The sequence below is a fragment of the Canis lupus genome, chromosome 5 (assembly GCF_003254725.2).
Source record: "Canis lupus dingo isolate Sandy chromosome 5, ASM325472v2, whole genome shotgun sequence".
NCBI lineage: Eukaryota > Metazoa > Chordata > Mammalia > Carnivora > Canidae > Canis > Canis lupus.
This window is the reverse complement of record NC_064247.1, coordinates 75,474,922-75,500,116: the sequence shown is the minus strand read 5'-3', so window position 1 is coordinate 75,500,116 and position 25,195 is coordinate 75,474,922. Positions and strand designations below refer to the sequence as shown.

At 39.4% G+C, this 25,195-nt stretch overlaps 1 protein-coding gene across 3 annotated transcripts in view; it reads right to left on the bottom strand.

Moving 5' to 3' along the window:
- CFDP1 (craniofacial development protein 1) overlaps positions 1-25,195 on the bottom strand; it is a 128,760-nt gene that overhangs the window by 95,878 nt on the left and 7,687 nt on the right. For 2 of the 3 annotated variants that reach the window (XM_025426854.3, XM_049110697.1), the window contains exons 2-5: positions 23,861-23,978; positions 22,152-22,371; positions 21,721-21,848; positions 8,527-8,646 (exon numbers count right to left, since the gene is read on the bottom strand). In XM_025426854.3, coding sequence (XP_025282639.1) covers positions 8,527-8,646; positions 21,721-21,848; positions 22,152-22,371; positions 23,861-23,978 — 586 coding nt within the window. The remainder of the gene's footprint in view (positions 1-8,526; positions 8,647-21,720; positions 21,849-22,151; positions 22,372-23,860; positions 23,979-25,195) is intronic. The other variant, XM_025426855.3, reaches the window with a different exon arrangement.

Here is a 25,195-nt window from a genome sequence, read left to right as displayed (position 1 = left end):
GTCTTGTAACAACCAAAATATCTCCCCACACATTTCTGAACACCTCCTATTGACAGCACCACAACCACTAAGAATAACAAAGTTAAATTCAAGAGTTAGTGGGAAGGTCAAGAACGTCTCTTTTCAACCAGCAATAAAATAAGAACAGAGCCAGCCCTGAGTCAACTGAACTAAAATCCCAAATGATCATCAAACAGGAAATCTCACTCAGTAGAAAGATTAAAGCTGGCTGTGGGAAAAAAATCAAAAGGCTAACATCCCTCTATTTCTAGAATTAATTAAGACAGTAGAAAACTGCCTTCTCTTTTTTTCTAGCCATTGCTATAATAGTGTTACTGAACATCATAGTTTTTTTTTTTTTCTAAGATTTTATTTATTTATTCATGAGAGAGACAGAGAGAGAGAGAGGCAGAGATATAGGCAGAGGGAGAAACAGACTCCATGCAGGGAGCCCGATGCGGGATTTGATCCTGGGATCATGACCTGAGCCAAAGGCAGATGCTCAACTGCTGAGCCACCCAGGTGTCCCACATCATAGTTTTCTACCCAGCTTTTTTCCTATAGCCAGAGCTTACAAACAGAACTGCACATGCTTCAGAGAAATCGCAGTGGAAGAAATCTAGGCACCCAAAGCACCCACCCTTTGGTAACATTCCTGGATTTTTCTCTTATGGCTCATTCTCCTATTCAAGAGCATGACCAAATTGCCATATGACAGAGCAATTCCACAGCCATGTACATACCCAAGTGAAAACACATGTCCACATGAAAACCTGTACATCAATGTTCATAGACACCTTATTTATAATAGCCAAGACATGAAAACAATTCCATGTCTATCGAAATGAATGGATCAACAAAACATGGTATATTCATACAGGGGATTACTATTTGGCCATAAAAAGGAATGCAGTACAGAAGCATGAATGAATCTTGAAAACATTATGCTAAGTCAAAGCCAGACAAAAAGGACAAATATCGTATGATGCAATTACATAAAATGTCCAAACAGGCAAACCCAGTAGACACAGAAGATCAATTAGCAGTTGCCTGCGAGTGTGGGAGATAGGTAAGGATGCAGAGCAACTGCATTTCTTTTCTGGAGTGATGAAAATCATCGTGGTTGCAGAGCTTTATGAACTCAGAAGTCTGTGAATATGCTAAAAACCAATGAACTGTGTATTTCAAATAAAAACAGCTCAATAAAACTGTTTCTAAAAAGAAAAAAGCACATTCAATTTTAAGTCATTAAACTAATACCATTTGTTCCCTTAAAGACTATATAATATTACAGGTCATTTCTGCTGGAAACCCACTTTCTCTCAATCATCTTAATTATTACCCATAAGCCCTTACTCATAATATTTACTTTTTTGAAACAAGCTGATTTTCCTCTTCCTTGGAGTGGCCATTCTCTAGGCATTAAAAGTAACCTCACCAGGTACATCTCTTCACCAGAACAGGGGCACATACCAACTATTCAGGCATCTCACCAGGGCCTCAGACCGAGATAAAGTCAGACTTCTGAGGGAGCTTGTCTTTGTTGTTGTTGATAAGAATACATTTACTGTGAATAACTCGGGCGGTCCTTTCTTCTGTTAGTAAAGATACTCAAAATATTATTACACCTAGCTTTTAAATGCTCTTCTCCACACGAGAGCAGCTCCTTTAAAAGTAAAAGGGCTTAAAAGCTGATCAAGATAGATCAGAACTCTGATCATTGTAAGAAGAGATTCTGATAAAAAATTAGAAACCTTTCCACCTAACATTGTGGCTCTGCCTAATTTGTTACTTAAAGTGAAATGCTCAATGCTATCAGAAGGCTGTATACCGAAAAATGTAAAAATCTTAAAAGCCAACAAGGTCTTGTCAGCTCCTGTCCAATGAGACTGGGAGGGATGAAATCACCTGCTCAGCCAGGAAGAATGCTGCACAGATGAACGGCTCCTGGAGACCATCTGGTCAAGCACACTGAGCACAGACAAACCACAGAGACAGTCGGGGCTACTGTCCTCCCAGGCCTTTCGTCTGGGTCTCCTACCTTCAGCAGTACACTATGCAGAATTCTAACTTTTCTTTTTTTTAAAGAATTTATTTATTTATTAATGAGAGACACAGAGAGAGGTAGAGAGAGAAGCAGGCCCCATGCAGGAAGCCTGATGCAGGACTCAATCACGGGTCTTCAGGATCACGCCCTGGGCTGAAGGCAGACACCTAACCGCTGAGCCACCCAGGTGTCCCGAATTCTGACTTTTCTATATGGGAGGCAAATGTTGCTAACCTCCACTCACGATGTGTGAGACTCAACAGTAAGGTCTTTTCTCTCTCTCTCTTCTCTCAAGAGACCAAGAAGACAAGACAAAACTACATGGAAAAATGATGTTTTTCACTCTTATGTTTCATTGCTTCAGGTCATTTCCAATCTATAAGGAAGCGACTAAACAGCAAGCCCTTAAGTAAGTTGATGCCTGCAGCTAGGATTATAAACTTTAACAAGTCTCACCTGGAATCTCTGTGAAGCATAAAATCAAGCTTTTTAACCCTGAGTCACAGCTGGGCCCAGAGTAGTAGGACGGCTTTTGTGAAAGGAGCAGTCCTCCAGGGTTAATGGGTTCTGTGTCCTAGGGGTTTACACTGTCACCACCTCGGTGGAAAACAAGAAGGCTCAGCTTGTAGTGATAGCCCATGATGTGGATCCCATTGAGATGGTTGTCTTTCTGCCTGCCCGGTGTTGTAAGATGGGGGTTCCCTACTGCATTATCAAGGAGAAGGCCAGGCTGGGGCATCTGGTCCACAGGAAGACCTGCACCACTGTCGCCTTCACACACGTTAACTCGGAAGACAAGGAAGTTCTGGCTAAGCTGGTAGAAGCCATCAGAACCAATTACAATGACAGATATGATGAGATCCACCATCACTGGGGAGGCAACGTCCTGGGTTTGAAGTCAGTGGCTCACATCGCCAAGCTGGAAAAAGCAAAAGCTAAAGAACTGGCCACCAAGCTGGGCTGAGTAGACGCTGTTGAATTTTCTGTACATAAAAATAGTAAAAGCTTCTCTTTCAAAAAAAATAAAAAATAAAGATAAAAAATAAATAAACTTTAACAATAGCCTACTGCTGGAATAGGTGAGTAGTAAGTGTGAGGATAAAGGCTGACCTACCCAAATACCCACGAAAGCTGGATTCAAATGGCTGTTGATGCTGGAGTGGGGACTGGCGGGGCTGTGGGCAGCCGTGGGGAGCATTCAGGGCAAGAAATGGATCAAGAGTTTAGAACAACAGGACTATAGGAATTCAGACACACTGAGCTGACTATTGTGCTTTCTACAACTAAATGTAGAGAACGCTTCTTATTGTCTCTGATTTCTGCCTCTAATTAAAATCGGGTGTTTGGTTTACTTCATTCCCAAAGCATAAACTTTGGCTTTTTATAGCCCAAGCAGTGTGCTATTTTAAACATGTAAAGGAAATGCATTTTCAGTTACAAACATTTGCTCCTGTGAATCTGTTCTTATTTGCTAGCAAAGGATGTGGGACAGGATGTTTTACCCTCCTGCTCTGGTTTTCCTGTATTGCTTAAATCTGTTTAGAGAGAGAAAAATAAACAAATATAAGTGTTTCTGCTGGACAATTTCTATAAACTGAAGCAACTCCAAAAATGAAAATGAAAAACATCTGTGGAAAAGTATTACAATAATTTTATATTAATAAATTGTATTCTTACAGATTCTTCCCTTGAAAAGACATCCCATGCCAGGCATGTGCTTCCTGCAGCAGATACTAATGTTTGCACTGATAAAATGTGACCACTTGGACACCTCAGATCAGATGGATTCCTCTTGACCCCATCTTTTCCCACGCACAATTACAACTGGACAAGCTTTCTGAGATGCATTTCAGAAAAATGATCATGCCAACAACCTTGAAGGTCACCTTCTGGACTTTTTATTCAGAAATTTTCATGTACAACTCTGAGCACTTTTTTAACTCAACAGACATATCTTGTAATCTGTTACATTCCGTTACTGCATTTTATAAGACACTGGAATGTTTGGGTGGCTCAGCTGATTAAGCATCCAACTCTTGGGGAATCCCTAGGTGGCTCAGTGGTTTAGCACCGCCTGCAGCCCAGGGCGTGGTCCTGGAGACCCTGGATTGAGTCCCATGTCGGGCTCCCTGCATGGAGCCTGCTTCTCCCTCTGCCTGTGTCTCTGCCTCTCTCTCTCCTCTGTGTCTTTCATGAATGAATGAACGAATGAATGAATGAATGAATAAATAAATAAATAAATAAATAAATAAATAAATAAAAATAAACAAATAAATCTTTTATAAAAAAAGCATCCAACTCTTAGTTTTGGCTCACTCAGATCATGAGCTGAGGGTCATGAAATCAAGTCCCATGTTGGGCTCCATGCTTAAGATCCTCTCTCTCCCTCTCCCTCTGCACTCCTCCGGTGCACTCTAAATAAATAAATAAATAAAATCTTTAGAAGAAACTGATTTTAATCAAATTTCACTTGACCCCCTTTTATAAGGGACTTGGCAGCCCATTCATCTATTGAAAAGGTATTTTACCAACCAGCCCCTCCAGATTCCACCTGTCTTTCAGCTCTCTATCCTAGATGCTGTCCTGTGTAAACACCTCAAGAAAGACACTCTTCTTCATCAAACCTTAATCAGGCTCCTTTGGGTCCTCTTCTCAATTCGGCCTCAATCTTGGCCTCCATCCTTGCTAGGCTTGCATTTTAGCAATTGAGCCCAATTTTAGCAAGAATCCTGCCAGACTAGTTTTAAGAGAATCCTCCAATCTTGATATATGATCACCCTTGATATGTAAGTTTCTCATTTCCCAGCCTTGATGTCTAAGTACTCAGCCTGCCTTCAGCAAGAATCCTGTTAAGTCTGTTTAACAAGAATCTCCCTATCCCTGATGTCTCTTAGTAATGTTCATCCTCAGACACCCTCCTGGTTACCTTCATTCTGCTCCTTGACCATAAATCCCCAGCTGTTTTTGCTGTACTGAGAGCTGAGCCTGATCTCTCCCCCTTATTGTGATAGTCTTGCCACCTACTGTAATAATCCTGAGTCTTCCTTACCATTTTACTGTCAGAATGGAGTGTCACAGCAAGCAATGGGAAAGAAGGAGGAATGGGAGATCTGGAGATTAATGTCCTTGGCTTCCTCTAGAGAGCCCATCGCTCAAGTGAAGGTCTCAGCTCCTGTCAGGAGGCCCTCCCTTTCAGTGTCAAAACTGTTCCCCTTCTTGGCCCCTCAGGTCTAGGGGAGGAAATACAGCATTATATTACTAGCCCCAAGCACACCACACTATTCTATATCTGGTTTTTCATCACTTAGTGAGTTATTAAACTCTCCCGAAAGAATGCTAATTTGAGGATGCCATCTGTTTCCTGCTGGGTCTCCCTAATACAGATATCACCTCAGCAATTTATCCTTGAGAGCTATTCACTCTTTCCAAGAAAGGAAGACATGAATACAGAACAGTGACGCTTCCACAAGTGACACAGTGACTGAAGCAAGCTGACCTTGGTAAGCTGCCTCTTCTCCTCTAGTTATCTTCATCATTAGAGCAACAGAGTGTTTTCTGAAATAAACATGGTTTTCAACTAGAATCTCTAAGCATCAATAGGGGATTATTTAAAGAAATATTTATTTCTGGGACTCCTGGGTGGCTCAGCAGTTGAGTGTCTGCCTTTGGCTCAGGGAATGATCCTGGGGTCCTGGGATCGAATCCCACATTGGGCTCTCCTCAGGGAGCCTGCTTCTCCCTCTGCCTCTCTCTTTGGGTCTCTCATGAATAAATAAATAAAATCTTAAAAAAAAAGAGAAATATTTATTTCTGTCTGGTACTTAATCCAGAGTTAATTTTTACAGTAGGACTTTTAATAAATGTAAGAGACACTGTTTAATAATACCACATACATGCCTGGTAACCCAAGTAAAACCTGCAGAATACTACTTGTCAAATTCAGATTGTAGTAGATTGTGAAATTAATTCAGTGGACCAAAACATTTTTTTTAAATGACATATACTATACACAGTCATTAAAACAGCAAATGAGAATTCATCATGTGTAGTAAAGGTAAATATTACACCAAATTTTCTTTTACTTTTTTTTTCTTTTACTTTTTTACATACCTATTATTTATAAATATACTAGGACATACTATAAAACATATTCCTTACTGTGAGTCAACCAAATCTGAAAGCTACTGGTTTGAAGAGAAAACCTTTCAAACAATATAATTATAAGGCTAAAAACATGCTGCTTCATCCTACAGACACATTTTTTTTTTAATCTCAATCCTCACTAAAAATAGTTTATTTTGTCACTTGGTATAAAAATTTTATGAAATAATACCACATAGTATAGTGCACTATTTCTTCATTCCATTTTCTTTCTTTTCTTTTTTTCTTTTTTTGTTTTTTTGTTTATTCATGAGAGACACACAGAGAGAGGCAGACATAGGTAGAGGGAGCCTGATGTGGGACTTGATCCAGGGATCACGATCTGCCAAAGGTAGACGCTCGCCACTGAGTCACCCACGTGTCCCTATTTTCTTTTTTTTATTTATTTGAGGGAGAAAAGGCATGCACAACCAGGGGAGAGAGGCAGAGAAGCAGATTCCTCACAGAGCAGGGAGCCTGATGCGGGCTCGATTCCAGGACCCTGGGATCATGACCTGCGCTGAAGGCAGATGCTTAATCAACTAAGCCACCCAGGCACCCCCATTTTAAATGATGATCGCAAACCACAGCTTGAAAACTACTGTCTTAAAATATGATCAGGGCCAGTGTGGAGAGCCCTGTTCACATTATTCTGTTACTCCCATGGCGCCCTCCTTGGTGTTTATGTCATTTCCACCATGGTAGCAAGCTCTCAAATCCTTTTCCTTCTTAAGTTTCTATGTAACTGCTATGTGACTTCTGCCACCTACTAGCTCCAGTGGAATAGAAAGCCTTGGGGTAAAGAGCAGATGAAGAGCATGCGGCAGAAGTGGACATGGCCCAGCCACATTCCTGCACTCGCCACCACTACACATGCTGAGAGCAGCATCACACATGCTGAGAGCAGCATCTTACCACAAGTCCCTGCTGCTCACAGCTGGGGACTGAGGGCATGCAGAAGCAGTCCTGAGCCAGTGACAGGCGGGAGCTGGAAGAAAACAATCCCAGTCTCCTTGCCCTGGCCATGTTCTTCACCACCTCCCTGAGATACCAAGCAGAACCAAGTGAGCACCAGCCAATAATGGCAATAACCTGCTAGAATCTATACATCTTACCCAGGCTTCCTTCCTCACCTCTTCCACCTCCCTACTGGAGCTTCCTGAAGTCACCTCCCATGATAATGACTTGTACTCAAACCTTTGTCTCGGTGTCTGCTTTGGGTAAACACAAACTAGATGAGCACACAAGCTTATACAGCACTGTTTGGAGCCAGGGCTACAAAGATGAGAAAGGCCTGTCCTAGAAAAGCTCATAATGTGATAGGAAAACCAAAGATTTTTTTTAAAAAAAATTTTGTTATGTAATGTAAAAAACAAAACTTTACTATCCATAGCAACGAGGTAGGTAGGTATGCTCAGGAAGAGAAGGAAGAAGTGACAAGCTGTGTGACTGACAGGTCAGAGAAGCCCCCAGAGGTGATCTGCTCCACCCCTAACCCTCTAGGACACAGCCCTCCCCACAGGAGTCAGTGGCTGATGGGCGCTGCCGATGGGCCAGTCCATGTTACCATCACTGTAGGCTAGCGCGCCTTGGCTTCTCATATTTACTCTGATGCTTTACACCATCCACACAGGTTATGAAGAAGGAAATTTGTATTTCCCCCAAAGGAAAAAAAGTCTAGTCTTCAGCTAAAAATAACTCAAGGAATATGGAAAACACAAAGAGAGGAAAACTATTAAGTTCCCTATAATGTGTTAATAGAATTATTTGTAAATCAGCTTTGACCTTCCTATGTTCCTTTGAGGTCCTTGCGGGGTGGGACTGAGCACTCAACCCTGATCTTTACTAGAAGTGCTAATAAACTGCTGATATTTTTATTCAAAAATTATTTTTAAGTGTAAAGTCTACTACATGTTCGGCTCTGTGGTCAACACTGGAAATCAGGGGACGCCTGGGTGGCTCAGCGGTTGAGCATCTGCCTTTGGCTCAGGACATGATCGAGACCCACATCGGACTCCCCATAGGGAGCCTGCTTCTCCCTATGCCTGTGTCTCTGCCTCTCTCTCTCTCTGTGTATCTCATGAATAAATAAATAAAATCTTTAAAAACAACAACAACAACAACAACATTGTAAATCAGCACTTTTTTAAGGCTGGAATCAAATAAGAAATTTTTCTTTGCATCTCCATTTTGGTAACTATTTCAGCAAAGGCAAAGCAGCAGCATAATGCCTGCTCTCAGAAAACAAGTCAGGCCAGCTACAGTTAAAGTGAGTGCTTATACTGAAAACAGCTTCTCAACATGCCAGGCATACCTGAGCCTGAGACCAGAACACTCACCCAGACCCAGCAGGGAGTGATGGCAGAGGTGCAGGGACAGTAGCCTGTGGCTTTTCTTTCTCATTTTGCTTGAAGAAAGATTTGGCTTCTTTAGATGTAGCATCCACTTCCTTAGTCACCCTGTGCCAAGGAAGGAGACATCAAGTTTACAAGAATAAAAAGAGAGAAGCAAAATCTAAGCAAAGGGGGCGGCCCAGGTGGCTCAGCAGTTTAGCGCTGCCTTCAGCCCAGGGCCTGATCCTGGAAGACCCGGGATAGAGTCCCACGTCGGGCTCCCTGCACAGAGCCTGCTTCTCCCTCTGCCTGTGTCTCTGCCCCTCTCTCTCTGTGTCTCTCATTAATAAATAAATAAAATCTTTTTAAAAAAATGGTATTTTCAAAATCTAAGGAAAGGGAATAAGTGACAATAAGGAAAACACACAATTAGCTCCCAATGAGTTCTGGCGGCTAAGGTTTCTGATTCAAGTCTACTACAACAGTTCTAAATAAAGGCATTTTCCTTTACTAAAGGAATTAACAACGTATGTACCTATCTTCCTAAAATCTCCCCATTACTTCTGTCAGCTTCTATATACTCCAGTGGTCACTGCTGAGTCACAGTCCCTGGGAGCTGTGGACAGGACGGCTGAGAGAGCTCTCCCACTCCACCTCACATGTAGATTAGGACTCACATTTAAAGGTCTGGGGAGGAATGGGGAGATGGAATATTTGGGAGAAAAATACTAACATTTCAAGAAGAGCAACAATATAAACTGGAAATATTCTGCAGAATGCTCCTGTTTCACAGCTAAAATAACCCAAAGATGAAACAAAATGCCTTAAAACTAGCTAAACAACACTCATTTGGGAGTGAAAAAAAGCTATAAAGAATCCTGTCTGATTTCAAATCTGGAAAAATGGTCCTCAATAAAACTGATTCCTAAAGGATCAAATAAGGTTACAGTGTCTGAGATTCCTGCTAACGAGAGGACAAGTGTCCAATGCCTGCTTAGTCTTGCCAAGTCAACAAAAACATCTGAGGAATTCTGTAGAAATTCCAATCTATCTGTAGGAGGGTTCAAGATTAAGGTCATTGCACCATGAGGATTCAACCAGGTCCTCCAGATTAAACGGGCCAAGAATACTGACAGGTGAATTGGATAAATTCCATCTTTGCAGGAATGTAAGTCTCTGCCTCTTCTCTCCTTCCGACTAGGCCTCTTGGGAGCAGCAGTAAGTTTTCTTATTGAGAGCCATCTCACTCCTGCACTCAGTACGGTGTCACCGACTCCAGGAGCACAGAGTGAGTTTGAGAGTCCTGTATTGAGAACCCTCCCTGGGAAACACTGGCAAGTTAATCTTGAGGAGTGATTAAACACAACACCAGCTTCTGTTACTCCCCTGCCCATGTTCTTGCAATGGCTCGGTCTTACTCAGGATGAGACAGCAATTGCTGAACCTCCTGTTCGAGGCCCTCTAAAATCTGGTCCTACTCTTTACTAGGCTTAATTTGTGCATCTCTCACTCTCCCCAATGAACTTCTCAGTAACAAGAGCCAAGAGCCAAAAATAAGAGAGAGAATTTATACCAGAGATAAGACCATCATTCAGCAAATATACATTCCTTCCTGACTGACCAAGAAGAAACTTGTCTAATCCACTGATTCGTTGAACCTGGGTGCACGTTTTGATAGTCAATGAGATGTCAGCTGATCTGACAGGAAAAGCAGCTTTAATATTGTGCTATTTCATTAGTCCCTTGAGTTCCTCCCGTTAGCCCTGTATTCTTACACCTCAGGTACCAGCTAGTCCAAGATGGCTGAAGGACACACACTGAAGATCTGAATCTACCCAGCAGCTTGGAGCTAAACCCAGATTGGCTGAACCCCAAACACCTGGAAACACACAGGCAATAAACAAATGCTTATTATTGTATACCACTGAGGTTTGGGATGGCTTGTCATACAGAATTTCTATAACAGCTGACACATTTATATTCATGAACAAGAAATCAGAAATCTAAGGAACTAAGTTACCTTTCCCAGAACTATGGAGAGATTAAGTACCAGTGCTAGAGAGAATCCTGTAGTAGATTCTATAACCCAAAGATGGTTGCCACAAGCCATTCTACATGCTCTTCCAAAACCGGACATCATCCCAGTGAGAAAGAATTATATATGTCACCCCTTCCACCTTCCTGCTTAAAACTAGGTGGGTCTTTGTGGCTGCCGATTCACAGAGTTCAGTGGGAGTGTCAGTACATGACTTTGAGGCTGGCTGGTAAAAGAAGACACAGCTCTTACCTGGTGCTCTCTTGAGAATGCAACCTTGAAACCTCAAGTTAGCCTGGCTACTCTGGATCTCCCATGTTACACACAATACCTGGGAAGTCTACTGAGGAAGAAATGCCTGAGGAAACTGTCCCAGTCCAGGCCCAAGACATGGGAGCAAGGAAGTCTTCGAGATGGCTCCACATCCAGCCACTAACTCCAACTGCATGACAGATCCTGAGCAAGAGCTGCCAGAGCCCAGCTACCCTCCGCAACTATGGAAAATGACAAGAACACAATTGTTTTAAGCCACTAAACTTTGGAGTAACTTACAGTGTTACAAGACGATCAAAATAAACCCACATCCAGACCTAAAGCTTAATGCAGAATCCCAGGGTACTGAACTAGAAAAAAGGTGCTTTAAATCTCCTTGCCCTGGGTAGAATCTGAGACAGCTCATGAAAACAAGTGGACACTTGCACTTAGAAATGACGGTCTAAACACGTTTTATTCTCTGCTCCCTACCAAAACCCTACTAAACAGTGGTAAATAAATTTACAAAGGCAAAATTATATAAGGATATGGAGAAAAGATGTAACAGAAAAAAGATGCTAATCAAATTTTCTGAAGGTAGGAAGTAAACAGACACGTAGAAATTGGCTTTGGTTTTTGTTTTCTCTGATCTAAGCCTGTAGCAATATGGAATGGCCAGTAATAAGCCAATCTGTACTACAGTATCCTACAAAGGCTCAGTAAATTGAGATCCCAGGAACCTTTGAAGGGAAAGAAGGGCTAAAATCAGTTGAAAGTTTATCTCAGGAGCAACTAGGTCCACATCCCCTTCTCTAACTTCATAGCATAAGCCACTGTCCCCTACTCAACCAGCAAAACCCATTACTCTTTAGAGAAATGAAAACTGTAGAAGGTCCGAGCTCACATGGCAGGACTGAAGTCTCATTCTGAAAACAAAATAATTAAACGAAAATCTATTTATTCTTTCTTCCTCTTCCATAACAATCTCAAAAGCTGTATGTTCCAGATGGCTGAGTTGGTTACAAGATGGAATGCTGCCCAATCTGTATAGAACTTTGCATCAGTAATATGTAGAGCTGACCCTTGAAAAATGCAGGGGTGAAGGGTACCGACTCCCCACACAGTTGAAAATCCACATGTAAGCTTTGACTTCCTAAAAATTTTACTAATAGCCTACTGCTGACAAGAAGCCTTACCGATAACATGAACAAATGATTTAACACATATTTTGCATATGTGTGATCACTGTATTCCTACAATAAAGGTTAAGAAAAAATATTAAGAAAATCATACAAGAAAAAATACATTTACAGCTCTGCAAAAAGAAATCCACATATAAGCAGACCCATGCAGTTGAAACCTGTGTTTCTCAGGGACAACTGTACATGCTATGCTACTGAATTTCTGGGTTTGTTATCACAGCATGGCCTAGCATAGCATTACTATTATATCTGTTAAGTAGGAATTTCAGAAAGACATATGAAAGAGGCTGTTAACAAAAAATTTCCTAGAAGGATGACTTTTCACAAAAAACAACCACAGAATACCTAATGTGGGAAATTTTAAGATCCATATCAAGGAACATCACTGTAAAATGTTAGAATGTTCATGATAAAATATGAAGACCAAGTGGTTTAAGGTATAAGAAAGGTAAAAGAAGCCTTTATGCAAATCATGTTTTGTCTTGTTTTTATTTTTTTTTTTAAGATTTATTTATTTATTCAGGAGAGAGAGAGAGGCAGAGGCATAGGCAGAGAGAGAAGCAGGCTCCTCGCAGGGAGCCTGATGTGGGATTTGATCCCCGGACAGAGGATCATGACCTGAGCCAAAGGTAGACACTCAGCCACTGAGCCACCCAGGTGTCCCATGTTTTGTTTTATTTACCTGTTTTACCACAGGACTCACAAAGCTCCTGCAGCAGCTACCTAAAGCAAATTGGTGAACATTTTCTGAAAAGCACCCCAGACCCAAGCATTGTGTTAGATGTTGAACTTATAAATAATAATATATGGGCCTCTCTGCCCTTCAGGGGCTCACAGTCCATTAGGACAGCTAACCATGAAATAAGTTATGACAACACATGATATACAGTAAATGTCATGAAGAAAGCATGAAAAAGGTATAGTCTACAGGAGTTTCTATTGTTAACTTCTTAATGCCAAAGTCCTATCCACAGTCACAAAAAATGACATCTATAAACTGCTATGTTTCTCTCAAGGACTTTGGGAATCAATACAAAGTAAAAAAGCAAAAAAAAAAAAAAAAAAAGGTAAAAAAGCAGAATTTTACTCTTCATGAATAGTATGTCTGGAAGAACTAACTCCATTTTTAACAAGTAATATGAAGGGATTAAGCTCTCAAAATATCTTCAAGGAGAACCGTTCAATCATAGACCACTTCTAATATATAAGAGGGAAAGGCCTACAGGAAAGGCCCATTATTAACTATAGTTAAAGTGCTATCAGCAGAAATGTCATTTTAACTTCATTTCACTTACTCAGAACTTCGTGAAAAGCCTTTATTTAGGCAAAAACTTTCCATGACTGGCCTTTTCCAAAAGGTGAATCACTTAGGAAAGTCTGAGCTAACTGGCTCAGCTGATTATGTGATACAAAAGGGTAAAAAATACTATTTTTCCTCATTCTCAAAAGTTAATAAGCTACACATTTTTCAAGGGGGAAGAAAACAAAACAAAAAGATAAAAATCCAAAGCTTAACAATTAAAACATAATTAGAAAAAACTAAAAGACTAACTTTGTGCTAACACTACTTTATGCTTATACTTATAAATTCTTCCCAGTCATCACTAGCCTTCTCACATTTCTTAAAGATGTAATAATGTGGGCAGCCCTGGTGGCGCAGTGGTTTAGCGCCGCCTGCAGCCCGGGGCGTGATCCTGGAGACCCGGGATTGAGTCCCGCATCGGGCTCCCTGCATGGTGCCTGCTTCTCCCTCTGCCTGTGTCTCTGCCTCTCTCTCTCTAGCTGTGTCTCTATGAATAAATAAATAAAAATCTTTTAAAAAGATGTAATAATGCCCTTAACTTGATACAAAAGGAAAAATAAAAAGCAGAATAATGACATCAAGAGATTAAAAGATATGCTCAACAAAAAATAAATAAACAAATAAATAAATACATAAAAGATATGCTCAAATCCATATTATCAAGTTTGCATCTGGTTGTCAGTTAAAATTCAGGCCTCTCAAGTTCCTATGTGAGGGTTCCTTATAATATCTATTTTCTTTAAGATTTTATTTATTCATGAGAGACAAAGAGAGAGAGAGAGAGGCAGAGACACAGGCAGAGGGAGAAGTAGGCTCCAGGTGGGGAGCCTGATGTGGGACTCCATTCTGGGGCTCCAGGATCACACTCTGGGCCGAAAGCAGGCGCTAAACCACTGAGCCAACCAGGGATCCCATATAATATCTAAATTTTAAGTATAAGCAATTTAAGTGAAAAAAAAAATCTTGCCAACATGCCAATTAGCAGGGTTTTATTTTCTTTAGGAAGAAGGAATTAAAAAAAAAAAGGAAGAAGGAATTACAGAGAACATTTGCTTATCATGTTATATAGCTCTGTAATGTATGGTTTTTAAAGTAATAAGCTTGTGTTTCTTTTGAATATAAAATATATGGGTGAGAATGTGTATATTTGTAGGGTGCTTCCCTGGATATATTAAAGACATGGGACCACCCCTCTGACAAATGACAGAAATATCAGGCTCCCAAATACCCATGTAATACTTAAAATTATCATCCATTTGCTTTGCTTAAAATAAAATAGGAAATTTGTGTCATTGTTATAGATATTAATACATCCACAAAATGTATTTGATCAGGAAATTTAATGGTTTTTCATAACAGTTATTCTTTTTCTTACTATGTAGGGCCAATGGTAAAATTATAATAAATCTTTTTTGGATATCTTTTATGACACGTGGGAAGTAACACAAGTCAAGAAAGATTTCTAAACATTTTAAAATATATATTCCTAATGGTATATCAAACAACTTCTGCATTATTTTGTAGGATTTCCAAACTATTAAAGGCTTACTGTCGGTGTTCTGCTACCCTCTACTGGACAACTCAATAGTTTCCAGTGTGATTCTGGCAGTAAAATAACATCACTAATTTATATCATCAAGAATTACTTAATGAATCCCCAAAATGATTGATTATCAAGGAAATGGGTGTTTTTACAATGGAGAATTTTGACAGATATTGCCTAAACAATCTAATTTATCACCACCAATACTGTTACTGATGTGATGCACTAAGGAAGACAAAACATCGCCAATATAGCATTTTTGTCTAAGTCACTAATTTGAAGCTAATCATGAGGAAACTGCAAAATTCCAAACTGAGCATCATCCTGCAAAACAAATCAACCTTTTTTTTTTTTAAGATTTTATTTATTCATGAATGACACAGAGGCAGAGGGAGAAGCAGGCTCCAGGCAGGGAACCCGATGCGGGACTAGATCCTGAGACTGAGGATCATGCCCTGAGCCAAGGGCAGGCGCCCAACCGCTGGGCCACCCAGGCATCCCCAGTCAACTCTTAAAAACATACAGTTGACCCTTAAAAAAAGCAACAGGGACGCTGCCACTTGCCCCTCCCCAACGCCGGTTGAAAGTCCACATGTAACTTTGACTCCCTCAAAACTTAACTGTTGACAAGATGCCTTACCAATAACATAAGTAGTCAATTAACACATTTTGTATGTTATATATACATTACATGTTGTATTCCTGTAATAAAGTAAGCTACATAAAAGAAAATGTGATTAAGATAAAGTTATAAGGAAAATACATTTATGATACTGTACTGTATTTATCAAAACAAAATCTACGTATAAGTGGACCCGTGCAGTTGAAACCCGTATTGTTCAAGGTTTAACTATACATGTCAGTGTCATGAAATACTTTAAATGAAAGGCTTCTGGGATCCCTGGGTGGCGCAGCGGTTTGGCGTCTGCCTTTGGCCCAGGGCGCGATCCTGGAGACCCGGGATCGAATCCAACGTCGGGCTCCCGGTGCATGGAGCCTGCTTCTCCCTCTGCCTGTGTCTCTGCCTCTCTCTCTCTCTCTCTGTGACTAAATAAGTTTAATTAATTAATTAATTAATTTTTTTAAAAATGAAAGACTTTTAAAAAGTAGAGTGTCGGGCAGCCCTGGTGGCTCAGCGGGTTTAGCGCTGCCTTCAGCCCAGGGCGTGATCCTGAGGACCTGGAATCGAGTCCCACATTGGGCTCCCTGCATGGAGCCTGCTTCTCCCTCTGCCTGTGTCTCTGCCTCTCTCTCTCTCTCTCTATGAATAAATAAATAAAATGTTTAAAAAAAATAAAAAATAAAAACAAAAATAAAAAGTAGAGTGTCATCTTGTACTGGATGTCAGACTGAATAAAAAATATAGCTACATAAAGAATATTACTTAAAAAAAAAGAATATTACTGGAATAATTGGTAAAAAAATTGAGTAGAATCATATCTAGAGCTATTTAGAAATTGGGCTACAAAACTACCTGTTATTGGTTCAAAACAAGATGGGTACAGACAATGTAAATATTTAGAAATCTGTTTAGCAATTTGACAATGTCACAATAGCCAAGACATGATAGGTAGACTCACTGTATTAACCAGAATGGAGACCAATTCTGGTACTGTCAAACTTGCAAGCTGGTCACATGTAACAGTAGCAGATTAGTCATCCACAGTGAGACATAATGCTTATGCATATGATAGTTTAGGGTTATTGTATCAAAACTCAAAACTGTGATAAAATCTAAGCATTTATCTTTATAAATTATTTTTACAATGATTTTCACTGATAACCTAGTATGACTTTTTAAATTTATAGCTTAAACTTAAGAAAGTATGGGCAGCCCGGGTGGCTCAGCGGTTTAGCACCGCCTTCAGCCCAGGGCCTGATCCTGGACACCCAGGATCGAGTCCCATGTCGGGCTCCCTGCCTGAAGTCTGCTTCTCCCTCTGTCTGTGTCTCTGCCTCTCTCTCTCTCTGTGTCTCTCATGAATAAATAAAATCTTTAAAAAAAAAAAAAGAAAGTAAAATTGGAGTGGTTGAGTCTCTTCCTTTGGTTCAGGTCATATCCTGGGGTCCTGGGATCAAGTTCCGCATCAGGATCCAGGGAGGGAGCCTGCTCCTCCCTCTGCCTATATCTCTGTCTCTCTCTCTCTCTCTCTCTCTGTCTCTCATGAATGAATAAATAAAATCTTAAAAAGAAAAAAAAAAGAAGAGTAAAATTGGTATATTTTTCTTAATCCTAATTTACTGATGGACAAACAAACCTCACTATATTTCTGTAAAGAAAACATACCTTTTTCTGAATGTGACAGTAGTAGTAAACCACACGATGATAATGGAAGTGATTCCAAAGAAACAAAGGCCAACTGAGGTCAAACTGCTTTGACTACATGAGCCCTCACACAGAATTTGGTTGTTCATCATGCAGTGCTAAAATCCTAGTGAGTTCTTTACAAATGTTTTGGCTAATGAAGCAATGAATTCATCAAAACCTCAGTGGCATTTACATACAAAACATAAAGAAATTCAAAATCAAAAGAATTGATAGAAAGCATACTGATCTAAAAAGTCAAATAGAGGGCAGCCCCGGTGGCGCAGCGGTTTGGTGCCACCTGCAGCCCAGGGTGTGATTCTGGAGATACGGGATCGAGTCCCACATCAGGCTCCCTGCATGGTGCCTGCTTCTCCCTCTGCCCGTGTCTCTGCCTCTCTCTCTCTCTAGCTGTGTCTCTATGAATAAATAAATAAATTATTTTAAAAAAATAAAATAAATAAAATAAAATAAATAAAAAGTCAAATAGAAAGAGATGCAAAATTCCATACGTTAATGTTAATGCACTGCAGTCTTCCGAGAAAGAAGTGCTTTAGGTTGCTAACTAATTAAAAAGAATAAACCACTGCCAAGACATTAGAAAAAGACTGTATGGGGTAGCCCAGGTGGCTCAGCAGGTTAGCGCCGCCTTCAGCCCAGGGCCTGATTCTGGGGACCCTGGATCGAGTCCCATGTCAGGCTCCCTGCACAGAGCCTGCTTCTCCCTCTGCCTGTGTCTCTGCCTCTCTTTCTCTCTGTCTCTCATGAATAAATAAATAAAATCTCGAAAAGAAAAGAAAAGAAAAGAAAAGAAAAGAAAAGAAAAGAAAAGAAAAGAAAAGAAAAGAAAAAGACTGTATCAAAGATGTCTGCTTGGAAAGCTTGGTGAATCCCTGACAAAGGTGATTCAAGTGTAATGTTCCAGTGATGCCACAGCTTGAAGTCCTCAGAATCTGGCTTCTCATAGGGAGAACGATAATCAAGTTAGCAAAATGTTTTATCAATGCAATTTGAAGAATGCTAGGTTACTACTAACATTAAAATTATCATGCTATGTATGTGATTTAAACATGACCATGATATAAAGGAGTCTGTGATCAGTTTCTGGCTGACAACATAACTGGCACTAATCGTAAAATAAAACTAGAATCACATTGTCAACAAATGTGATTTGAGGTTTAAGTGTATGGAAGAGTATGCTCTAATGGCACAGCTGCAAGACAGGAAAACATTAGATTAAGGAGCTTGTGCTAGAACATAAAATTAACATATTGCTTCCTTCATTGAGAAAATTCTTGCTACCAAAACAAACTAACAACCCCACTGTTCTTAGTACAGTAGTAAAAATTTGAAATTATGTAAGACTGATGCATTACATTTTTCAATGACTGTCTTTATATGTGATAAGCTGAAAGCTGACCATAAATGTGTACATATGCAAGGGAAAAATGCTGTTGAGAACAATGAGCTTTAGAATAAACTTAGAGCCTTTAAAAGAAAAAAAAAACAGTTGATCTGCAATTCTAAAGGTCTTAATTAGACAGTAAAACTTGGCTTATTTGGGGATCCCTGTGTGGCTCAGCTGTTTAGCGCCTGCCTTCGGCCCAGGACGTGATCCTGGAGTCCCGGGATCCAGTCCCACATCAGGCTCCCTGCACAAAACCTGCTTCACCCTCTGCCTGTGTCTCTGCTTCTCTCTCTCTCTGTTTCTCAGAATAAATAAATAAAATCTTCAAAAAAAAATGGCTTATTTGTTTGATCTTAGGTATTTTTAATAATCTTCTATGCCCTAAAAAAAAAAAGGGGGGGGGGATCCCTAGGTGGCTCAGCAGTTTAGTGTCTGCCTTTGGCCCAGGGCGCGATCCTGGAGTCCCAGGATCAAGTCCCGCGTCAGGCTTCCGGCATGGAGCCTGCTTCTCCCTCCTCCTGTGTCTCTGCCTCTCTCTCTCTCTATGTCTATCATAAATAAATAAATAAATCTAAAAATAATAATAATAATCTTCTATGCCAGAAAATGATTCAACATGATTTTCAGTAGCAAATAAATTATAAGAGTAAAAATGAAAGCTAGAATCCTAGGGGAAAAGTTTCTACAAATTAACATGTTTCACTGGATGTTTTAAATTTCATTTTCTATCCTTTTTTTTTTTTTTTTTCCCCAGAGTCATAAGCAGACTCCCTGCAGGGAGCCCGATGTGGAACTTGATCCCTTCTTCAGGACCAAGACCTGAGCTAAGCTACCAACCACTAAGCTACGCAGGTGCCTCTTCCATCCATTTTCTATTCTATCAGAAGAATATTCACACACAGGACACTCATGCATGCAGAATTCCTTGTTTCCACTGAAATATAACTTAATTATAATTTGACAGGATAAATTGCTGGAAATGGCTACCGATGAAACATTGAAGATGAACTTTGAAAATACAGTATCACTGGCTTCACTTTATATTAAAGTAAAAAATAAAAATCTTGAACTTACTGAATAGCTTTAAAATCTATACTTCCATCCTCAGGAAAATACCTCTTTGAAATGACTTTCTTTATGATGAATGTTAAGAAAGAAAGAAGAAAAGAAAGAAAGGAAAGGAAGGAAAGGAAGGAAAAGAAGGAAAGGAAGGAAAGGAAGGAAAGGAAGAAAGAAAGAAAGAAAGAAAGAAAGAAAGAAAGAAAGCAAGCCAACATAGAAATAATTTACATAGACATCATCCTCCAGTAGGGCTGTCATGTATCCCAGAGACCCAATAAATTAATAAGAAGTGAGCTATTTTGTCACATTAAAAACTAAAAATACACACCGCATTTATTCAAAGTGTGCACCTAGATGTTAAGTACTTAGAATTAATATTTTACTCTTATTTTTTGTTTCAATTATAGAATAAAGGTATAATTTTAAGTGATTTCCTGTACTAATTATTTATATTCACACTTTATTAAACAGCATGTACAGCTATATAAATCTTTTCCTATTTCTATGTGATATTCATTTTGACTATATTTATTGAAATATCAGTTTATGTCTGCTGAATCTCACTGTTAAAAATTTAGGCTTGTATTTTCTACATCTTTTAAATTTATTTTCCTAGCAATTCCTTTTCATTGTGTTTTACAAAAGTAGGGGCCTGCAATAAGGTTGAAAATTTGTAATCAACATCCTTCACCACAGAGGTAGGTAATAATCTGCATTAATATGAAATTTACTAGATGTAACCATTACATTGTATCATGATAAGAATGCCCTTGTTCTTAGGAAAACACTGAAATATTTAAGAGTGAAGTATCATGATGTCTACAAGCAATTCTCATATGGTTCAGGCAAGAGAAAAAGAAATACAGATCTAGATGGTGGAAAGAGAGGCAAAAAACATTAATCACCGGTGAATGTGTGTAACAGGTATACGTAATAGTTCGTTGTAATATCAACTATGGCAACATTTCTGGGTGAAATCTTTCAGAAGAAAAGGTTGAGGAGAAAAAAATTAAAAAAAAAAAAAAAAAAGTTTTGTTCCATACCCTTTATAAAACTAATACCAAATTCTTTTTACTCCAACATCTATTTTTATTAGATGAAATAAATGAAATTGGAAACCAGATATTATTTCTAAAAATATAAATTTGAGGGCAAAATACATTTTCAGAGCATAAAGGTCCACTTAATTACTGCCAAGTAAAATAAATGTGGCCACCTATAAAATTATCGACTGGTACTTTATCTGTTCCCATTTAGCTCTAAACTATAGGTCTGCTGTTTTCACATAATAAAATCTAAATAAGGGGGAGAGGAAATTCTAGGCATGTGGCTCTTACCTAGAAGAGCCAGGAGGTTAAGTCTCTACTGTTGTTCTTTTTTTTTTTTTTAATAACAAACCTATGAATCAATTTTAAAAATTATACTAAGATCATAAAATAATATTGGAACCAAATTTCTCTCTTCTTTAAATTTTTACCTGATTTCAGGGGCCTCAGTGGGGCTTAGACTTCAGTTAAGGAAAGTGACAGAGGGAGAAATGACTCAAAGTCACAAAGCATGACAAGTGGAACCGAATACTTCACTCTTACATTTTCTTGTTTGTATTCAGCCAAATAGTTCCTAATACCCACAACTACATCACTGTATATGTATACTGCACTGCTGAAGCAAGCACTACATCACTGTATATGAAAGGACCTTTCCTCCCATGTTCCCTGATAATTCATGGAGCCATGGTTTCCCTGGAGTAATAGAGAACTCTTCCAAAATATTATATGATGATAGGGTGTAATGAGGAGAGATGTCCAACACCATTCAGAATGATGCTCATTTTTTTTATTTTTTATTTTTTTTTTATTTTTATTTTTTTTAAATTTATTTATTCATGATAGTCACACAGAGAGAGAGAGAGAGAGAGGCAGAGACACAGGCAGAGGGAGAACCAGGCTCCATGCACCGGGAGCCCGACGTGGAATTCGATCCCGGGCCTCCAGGATCGCGCCCTGGGCCAAAGGCAGGCGCCAAACCGCTGCGCCACCCAGGGATCCCTGATGCTCATTTTTAAAAGAAATCTGTGAAGGCCACCTTACCTGACTTCTTCACCAGCAAAATCAAACACCTTGGTGATTTTAACTTTTTCAGTTTCTTTCGGTTTCTCAAGCTCTTCTGCTCTGACCAACAATTTACTCGAACTCGTCTCTTCAGGCTTCTCTCCTCTCTATGAAATGGTAAGAAATGCAATCAGTTTCACATTAGGATAAAACTAAAAGAACCATCCTAACATGCTGTTTAGGGCTGTTCTTAAATGTTTCATCTCTACACAATTAAAGAAAGACCCATCAGAAATTTATTCCCTACCATAGGGAATGCTTTGCTTTTCACTTGATAGAATTATTGTTAAAAGGCATCTAATCTGATTTCTGCTGTAAGCATCAAATCTCATTATGGAAATAAAAAAATCTACCTGGGGAACTTGGGGTATTTCTGGGAAAGCCTACATTTCATTTGGTTATCGACTTACATTAACCTGTGTATTTGGGGACACTTTTGGTTTTGGTCCAACATCATTGAGGAAGCTGGCCCACAGTTCATCCTCCTTCTTCTTCCTTGCATCCTCTGACCCAATGCCTTTTTCCTGCTCTGCAGCTCCATCTTCCTCCTCACTGCTATTGCCCTCTGATTCTTCATTGGCATCCTCCTCTTCCTCTTCTTCTAATGAGAAGCCACCTTGTTTTCTCTTCCTAATCACCAACAGTCACAAGAAAAAGGAGAGACAAGACAGATAGTGCAAAATGATTTCTGCTATCCCTTCCTCAATTCCAAACATAATGTTGCAAACCTGAGAAAATTTTAAAATCTGGAACTACTGATTAACACCCACACTAGGGGGGGAAGGGGGGAGGTTAAGCTGAGATTTGGTGAAAGAAAAGAAGAACTGAGCTCTTACAGTTAGCAATTTCCCCAAAAACTTAGAATCAAAATATAGTGTTCTATTCCTAAATCAGGACCAGCTATTTTCACCAAGAAAACACCCAAAATCACCTCACTGAATCAATCTGAATACAATCCAGAAAGTGTATTCCAAGAATATACACTCCAATTGGAAAACATGTTCTATTGAGGAGCGCCTCAAATTCATTTGCACTGTTTTTTCCTAGCGTTCTTGGGGGTGGGGGGATGGACATCAGTTTCTCCCCACTTTCTTAAAATATGAAAGCTGGAATACAGAAAAATTCAAGCACAAAAGAACTGGGCCCAAGACCTAAAAGAGTAAATTGTTTCTTAGTCTATTCTGACTTCAAGTGAATCATCTAATACCTAAAATTCTTTTTTTTTCTCATTTTTATAAACTATAATCTGCTTTTTTGCTTCAATGCCCAAAAAGACAGAAATACCAATGAAAGAGAGGTAAAAGATATCAATGGAAGCATTTCTTATTTGAGCTAAATAACCTGTTAGAATTTTCATAATTGGGGCAGAGGGAGTGTAATTCAATACCAGGCCCATGGAAGGTAATTCGCTAGTATTTATGAAAAAAATTTTTTTTACTGCATAGAACTCTGGATCAAAAAATTCTACTTCTATAAATCTGATTTACAGAAATACCTGTACTTGTATACAAAGACATAACAAAGAATATTCACTGAAGTCTTGTTGGTTATAGTAAAGGCAGGTAGAATCTAAATGTTCCTTAATAAAGGAATACTTGAATAATGCAAGGTGTAGCCATATAATGTAACATTATGCAGTCACTGAAAAGAATAAAGTATAGCTAAATGTACTCCCATGGTACACATCTCTAAGATGAGAAACAGTGAACATGAGAAACTATAAGCAGAGTATGTCACTCTTTGTTTTGGCGGTGGGGGGAGGGTGTCTTTTGTTTTTTTTTAAAGAGTAGGAAATATACACCTACATACACAAACTATCTCTGACAACATAGTTCTTCTCAGAGGAACAAGTGATACTGAGGGTACACATTTTTGTAGTAACTGAGTTTTTAATTCTTAACGAGTGTACATGGTATCTACTAAAAAAAATTTTTTTAATTAAAGCTCAAAAACTTTTAAAGCTCACCTAAGACCTAGAATTTAATCCTAAAGTCACAAATGTTTCCCTTGAAAAGACAAAGGTAAGAAACCCTGGGAGGGAGAACTCCTGAAACCAATCCCAGCCATCTGGATACTGTGACAGTAGCCCGACTTCTAAGGACCTTGAGGGCAGCATCACCTGGCCGGAATGCTCTGAGCCTTTCTTTTTTTCCCTTTGGCTTTCTGTGTCTGCTCTTCACCATCCACTTCATCTTCCTTCACTAATTCATTTACATCATCTTCACTATACTCTCCACCTGAAATCACATAATAGAGTGGTCAGACATACAGGAATAAAGATTTTCACATCAAGACAAGACGTTTTCATTAAAAATAAAGTCCAGTACTCTCCTCTATTCTTTATCTAACTAAAATATCATTTCCTTAGGAAAGACTTCCTGTTCCTGAAGACTAAGCTAAATTACCCTATTCCAGGCTTCCATGACAGTCCATATTTCCCTCGATAAGTGTATCCACTTATATTTAACGTTTGTAATTTCTGCTACGCTCTACATATCTTGAGGACATGGATCTTGTTTGTTAAGTATGTGCTGAATGAATAAATGAGTAGAAATTCCAATTCTACTACTAAACTGTTCCAAGAAGAAATTGATGTTCCCACCGTATCTTGGATATCTTTCGAAAGTAATCAAAAGAAACCTTGACAAAAAAGAGGTCTAAGGACTTCCAGTTAGACACAACAGAAAGATCAAACATGTCTAGTTCCCATCTTCAGTCACTAACATTCAGGGGTCCCCAATAAGAGGGTGTTACTTGGATGCCCAGGATAACCATAGTCTGTGGGTATCAGTCAATAAATGCTGTCCACATGGAGATTCAGCCAGTTTTTTGTTTTTTGTTTTTTTTAACTTCACGTAAACTTTTACTTGGAAGTAGGGACACCTGGGTGGCTCAGTGGTTGAGCATCTGCCTTCAGCCCAGGGCCTGATCCTGGGGACCTGGGATCGAGTCCTACATCAGGCTCCCTGCATGGAGCCTGCTTCTCTCTCTCTCTGTGTCTCTGCCTCTCTCTCTGTGTGTCTCTCACGCATAAATAAATAAAATCTTAAAAAAAAAAAACACTTTACTTGAAGTATAACACATACATTGAAGAACACACAAGTCTACTCTATAGCTTGATGAAATTATGCAAAGTGAACACACTTGTATAACCAGGCCCAGCTCAAGAACCAGAACACAAACCAGCATCCCAGAAGGTTCCTCATGCCTGTTCCAGGCATTAGCCACCACCCCATTCCAAGAACCATCCTGACTCCTAAGTTTAGTTTGCCAAAGATTAAGTTTGCCTTTTTTTTTTTTTTTAAGGTTTTATTTATTTTTTCATGAGAAGCAGAGACATAGGCAAAGGGAGACTCAGGCTCCTCACAGGGAGCCTGATGCAGGACTCCATCCCGGAACCCCAGGATCACACCCTGAGCGAAAGACAGACGCTTAACCACTGAGCCACCAAGGC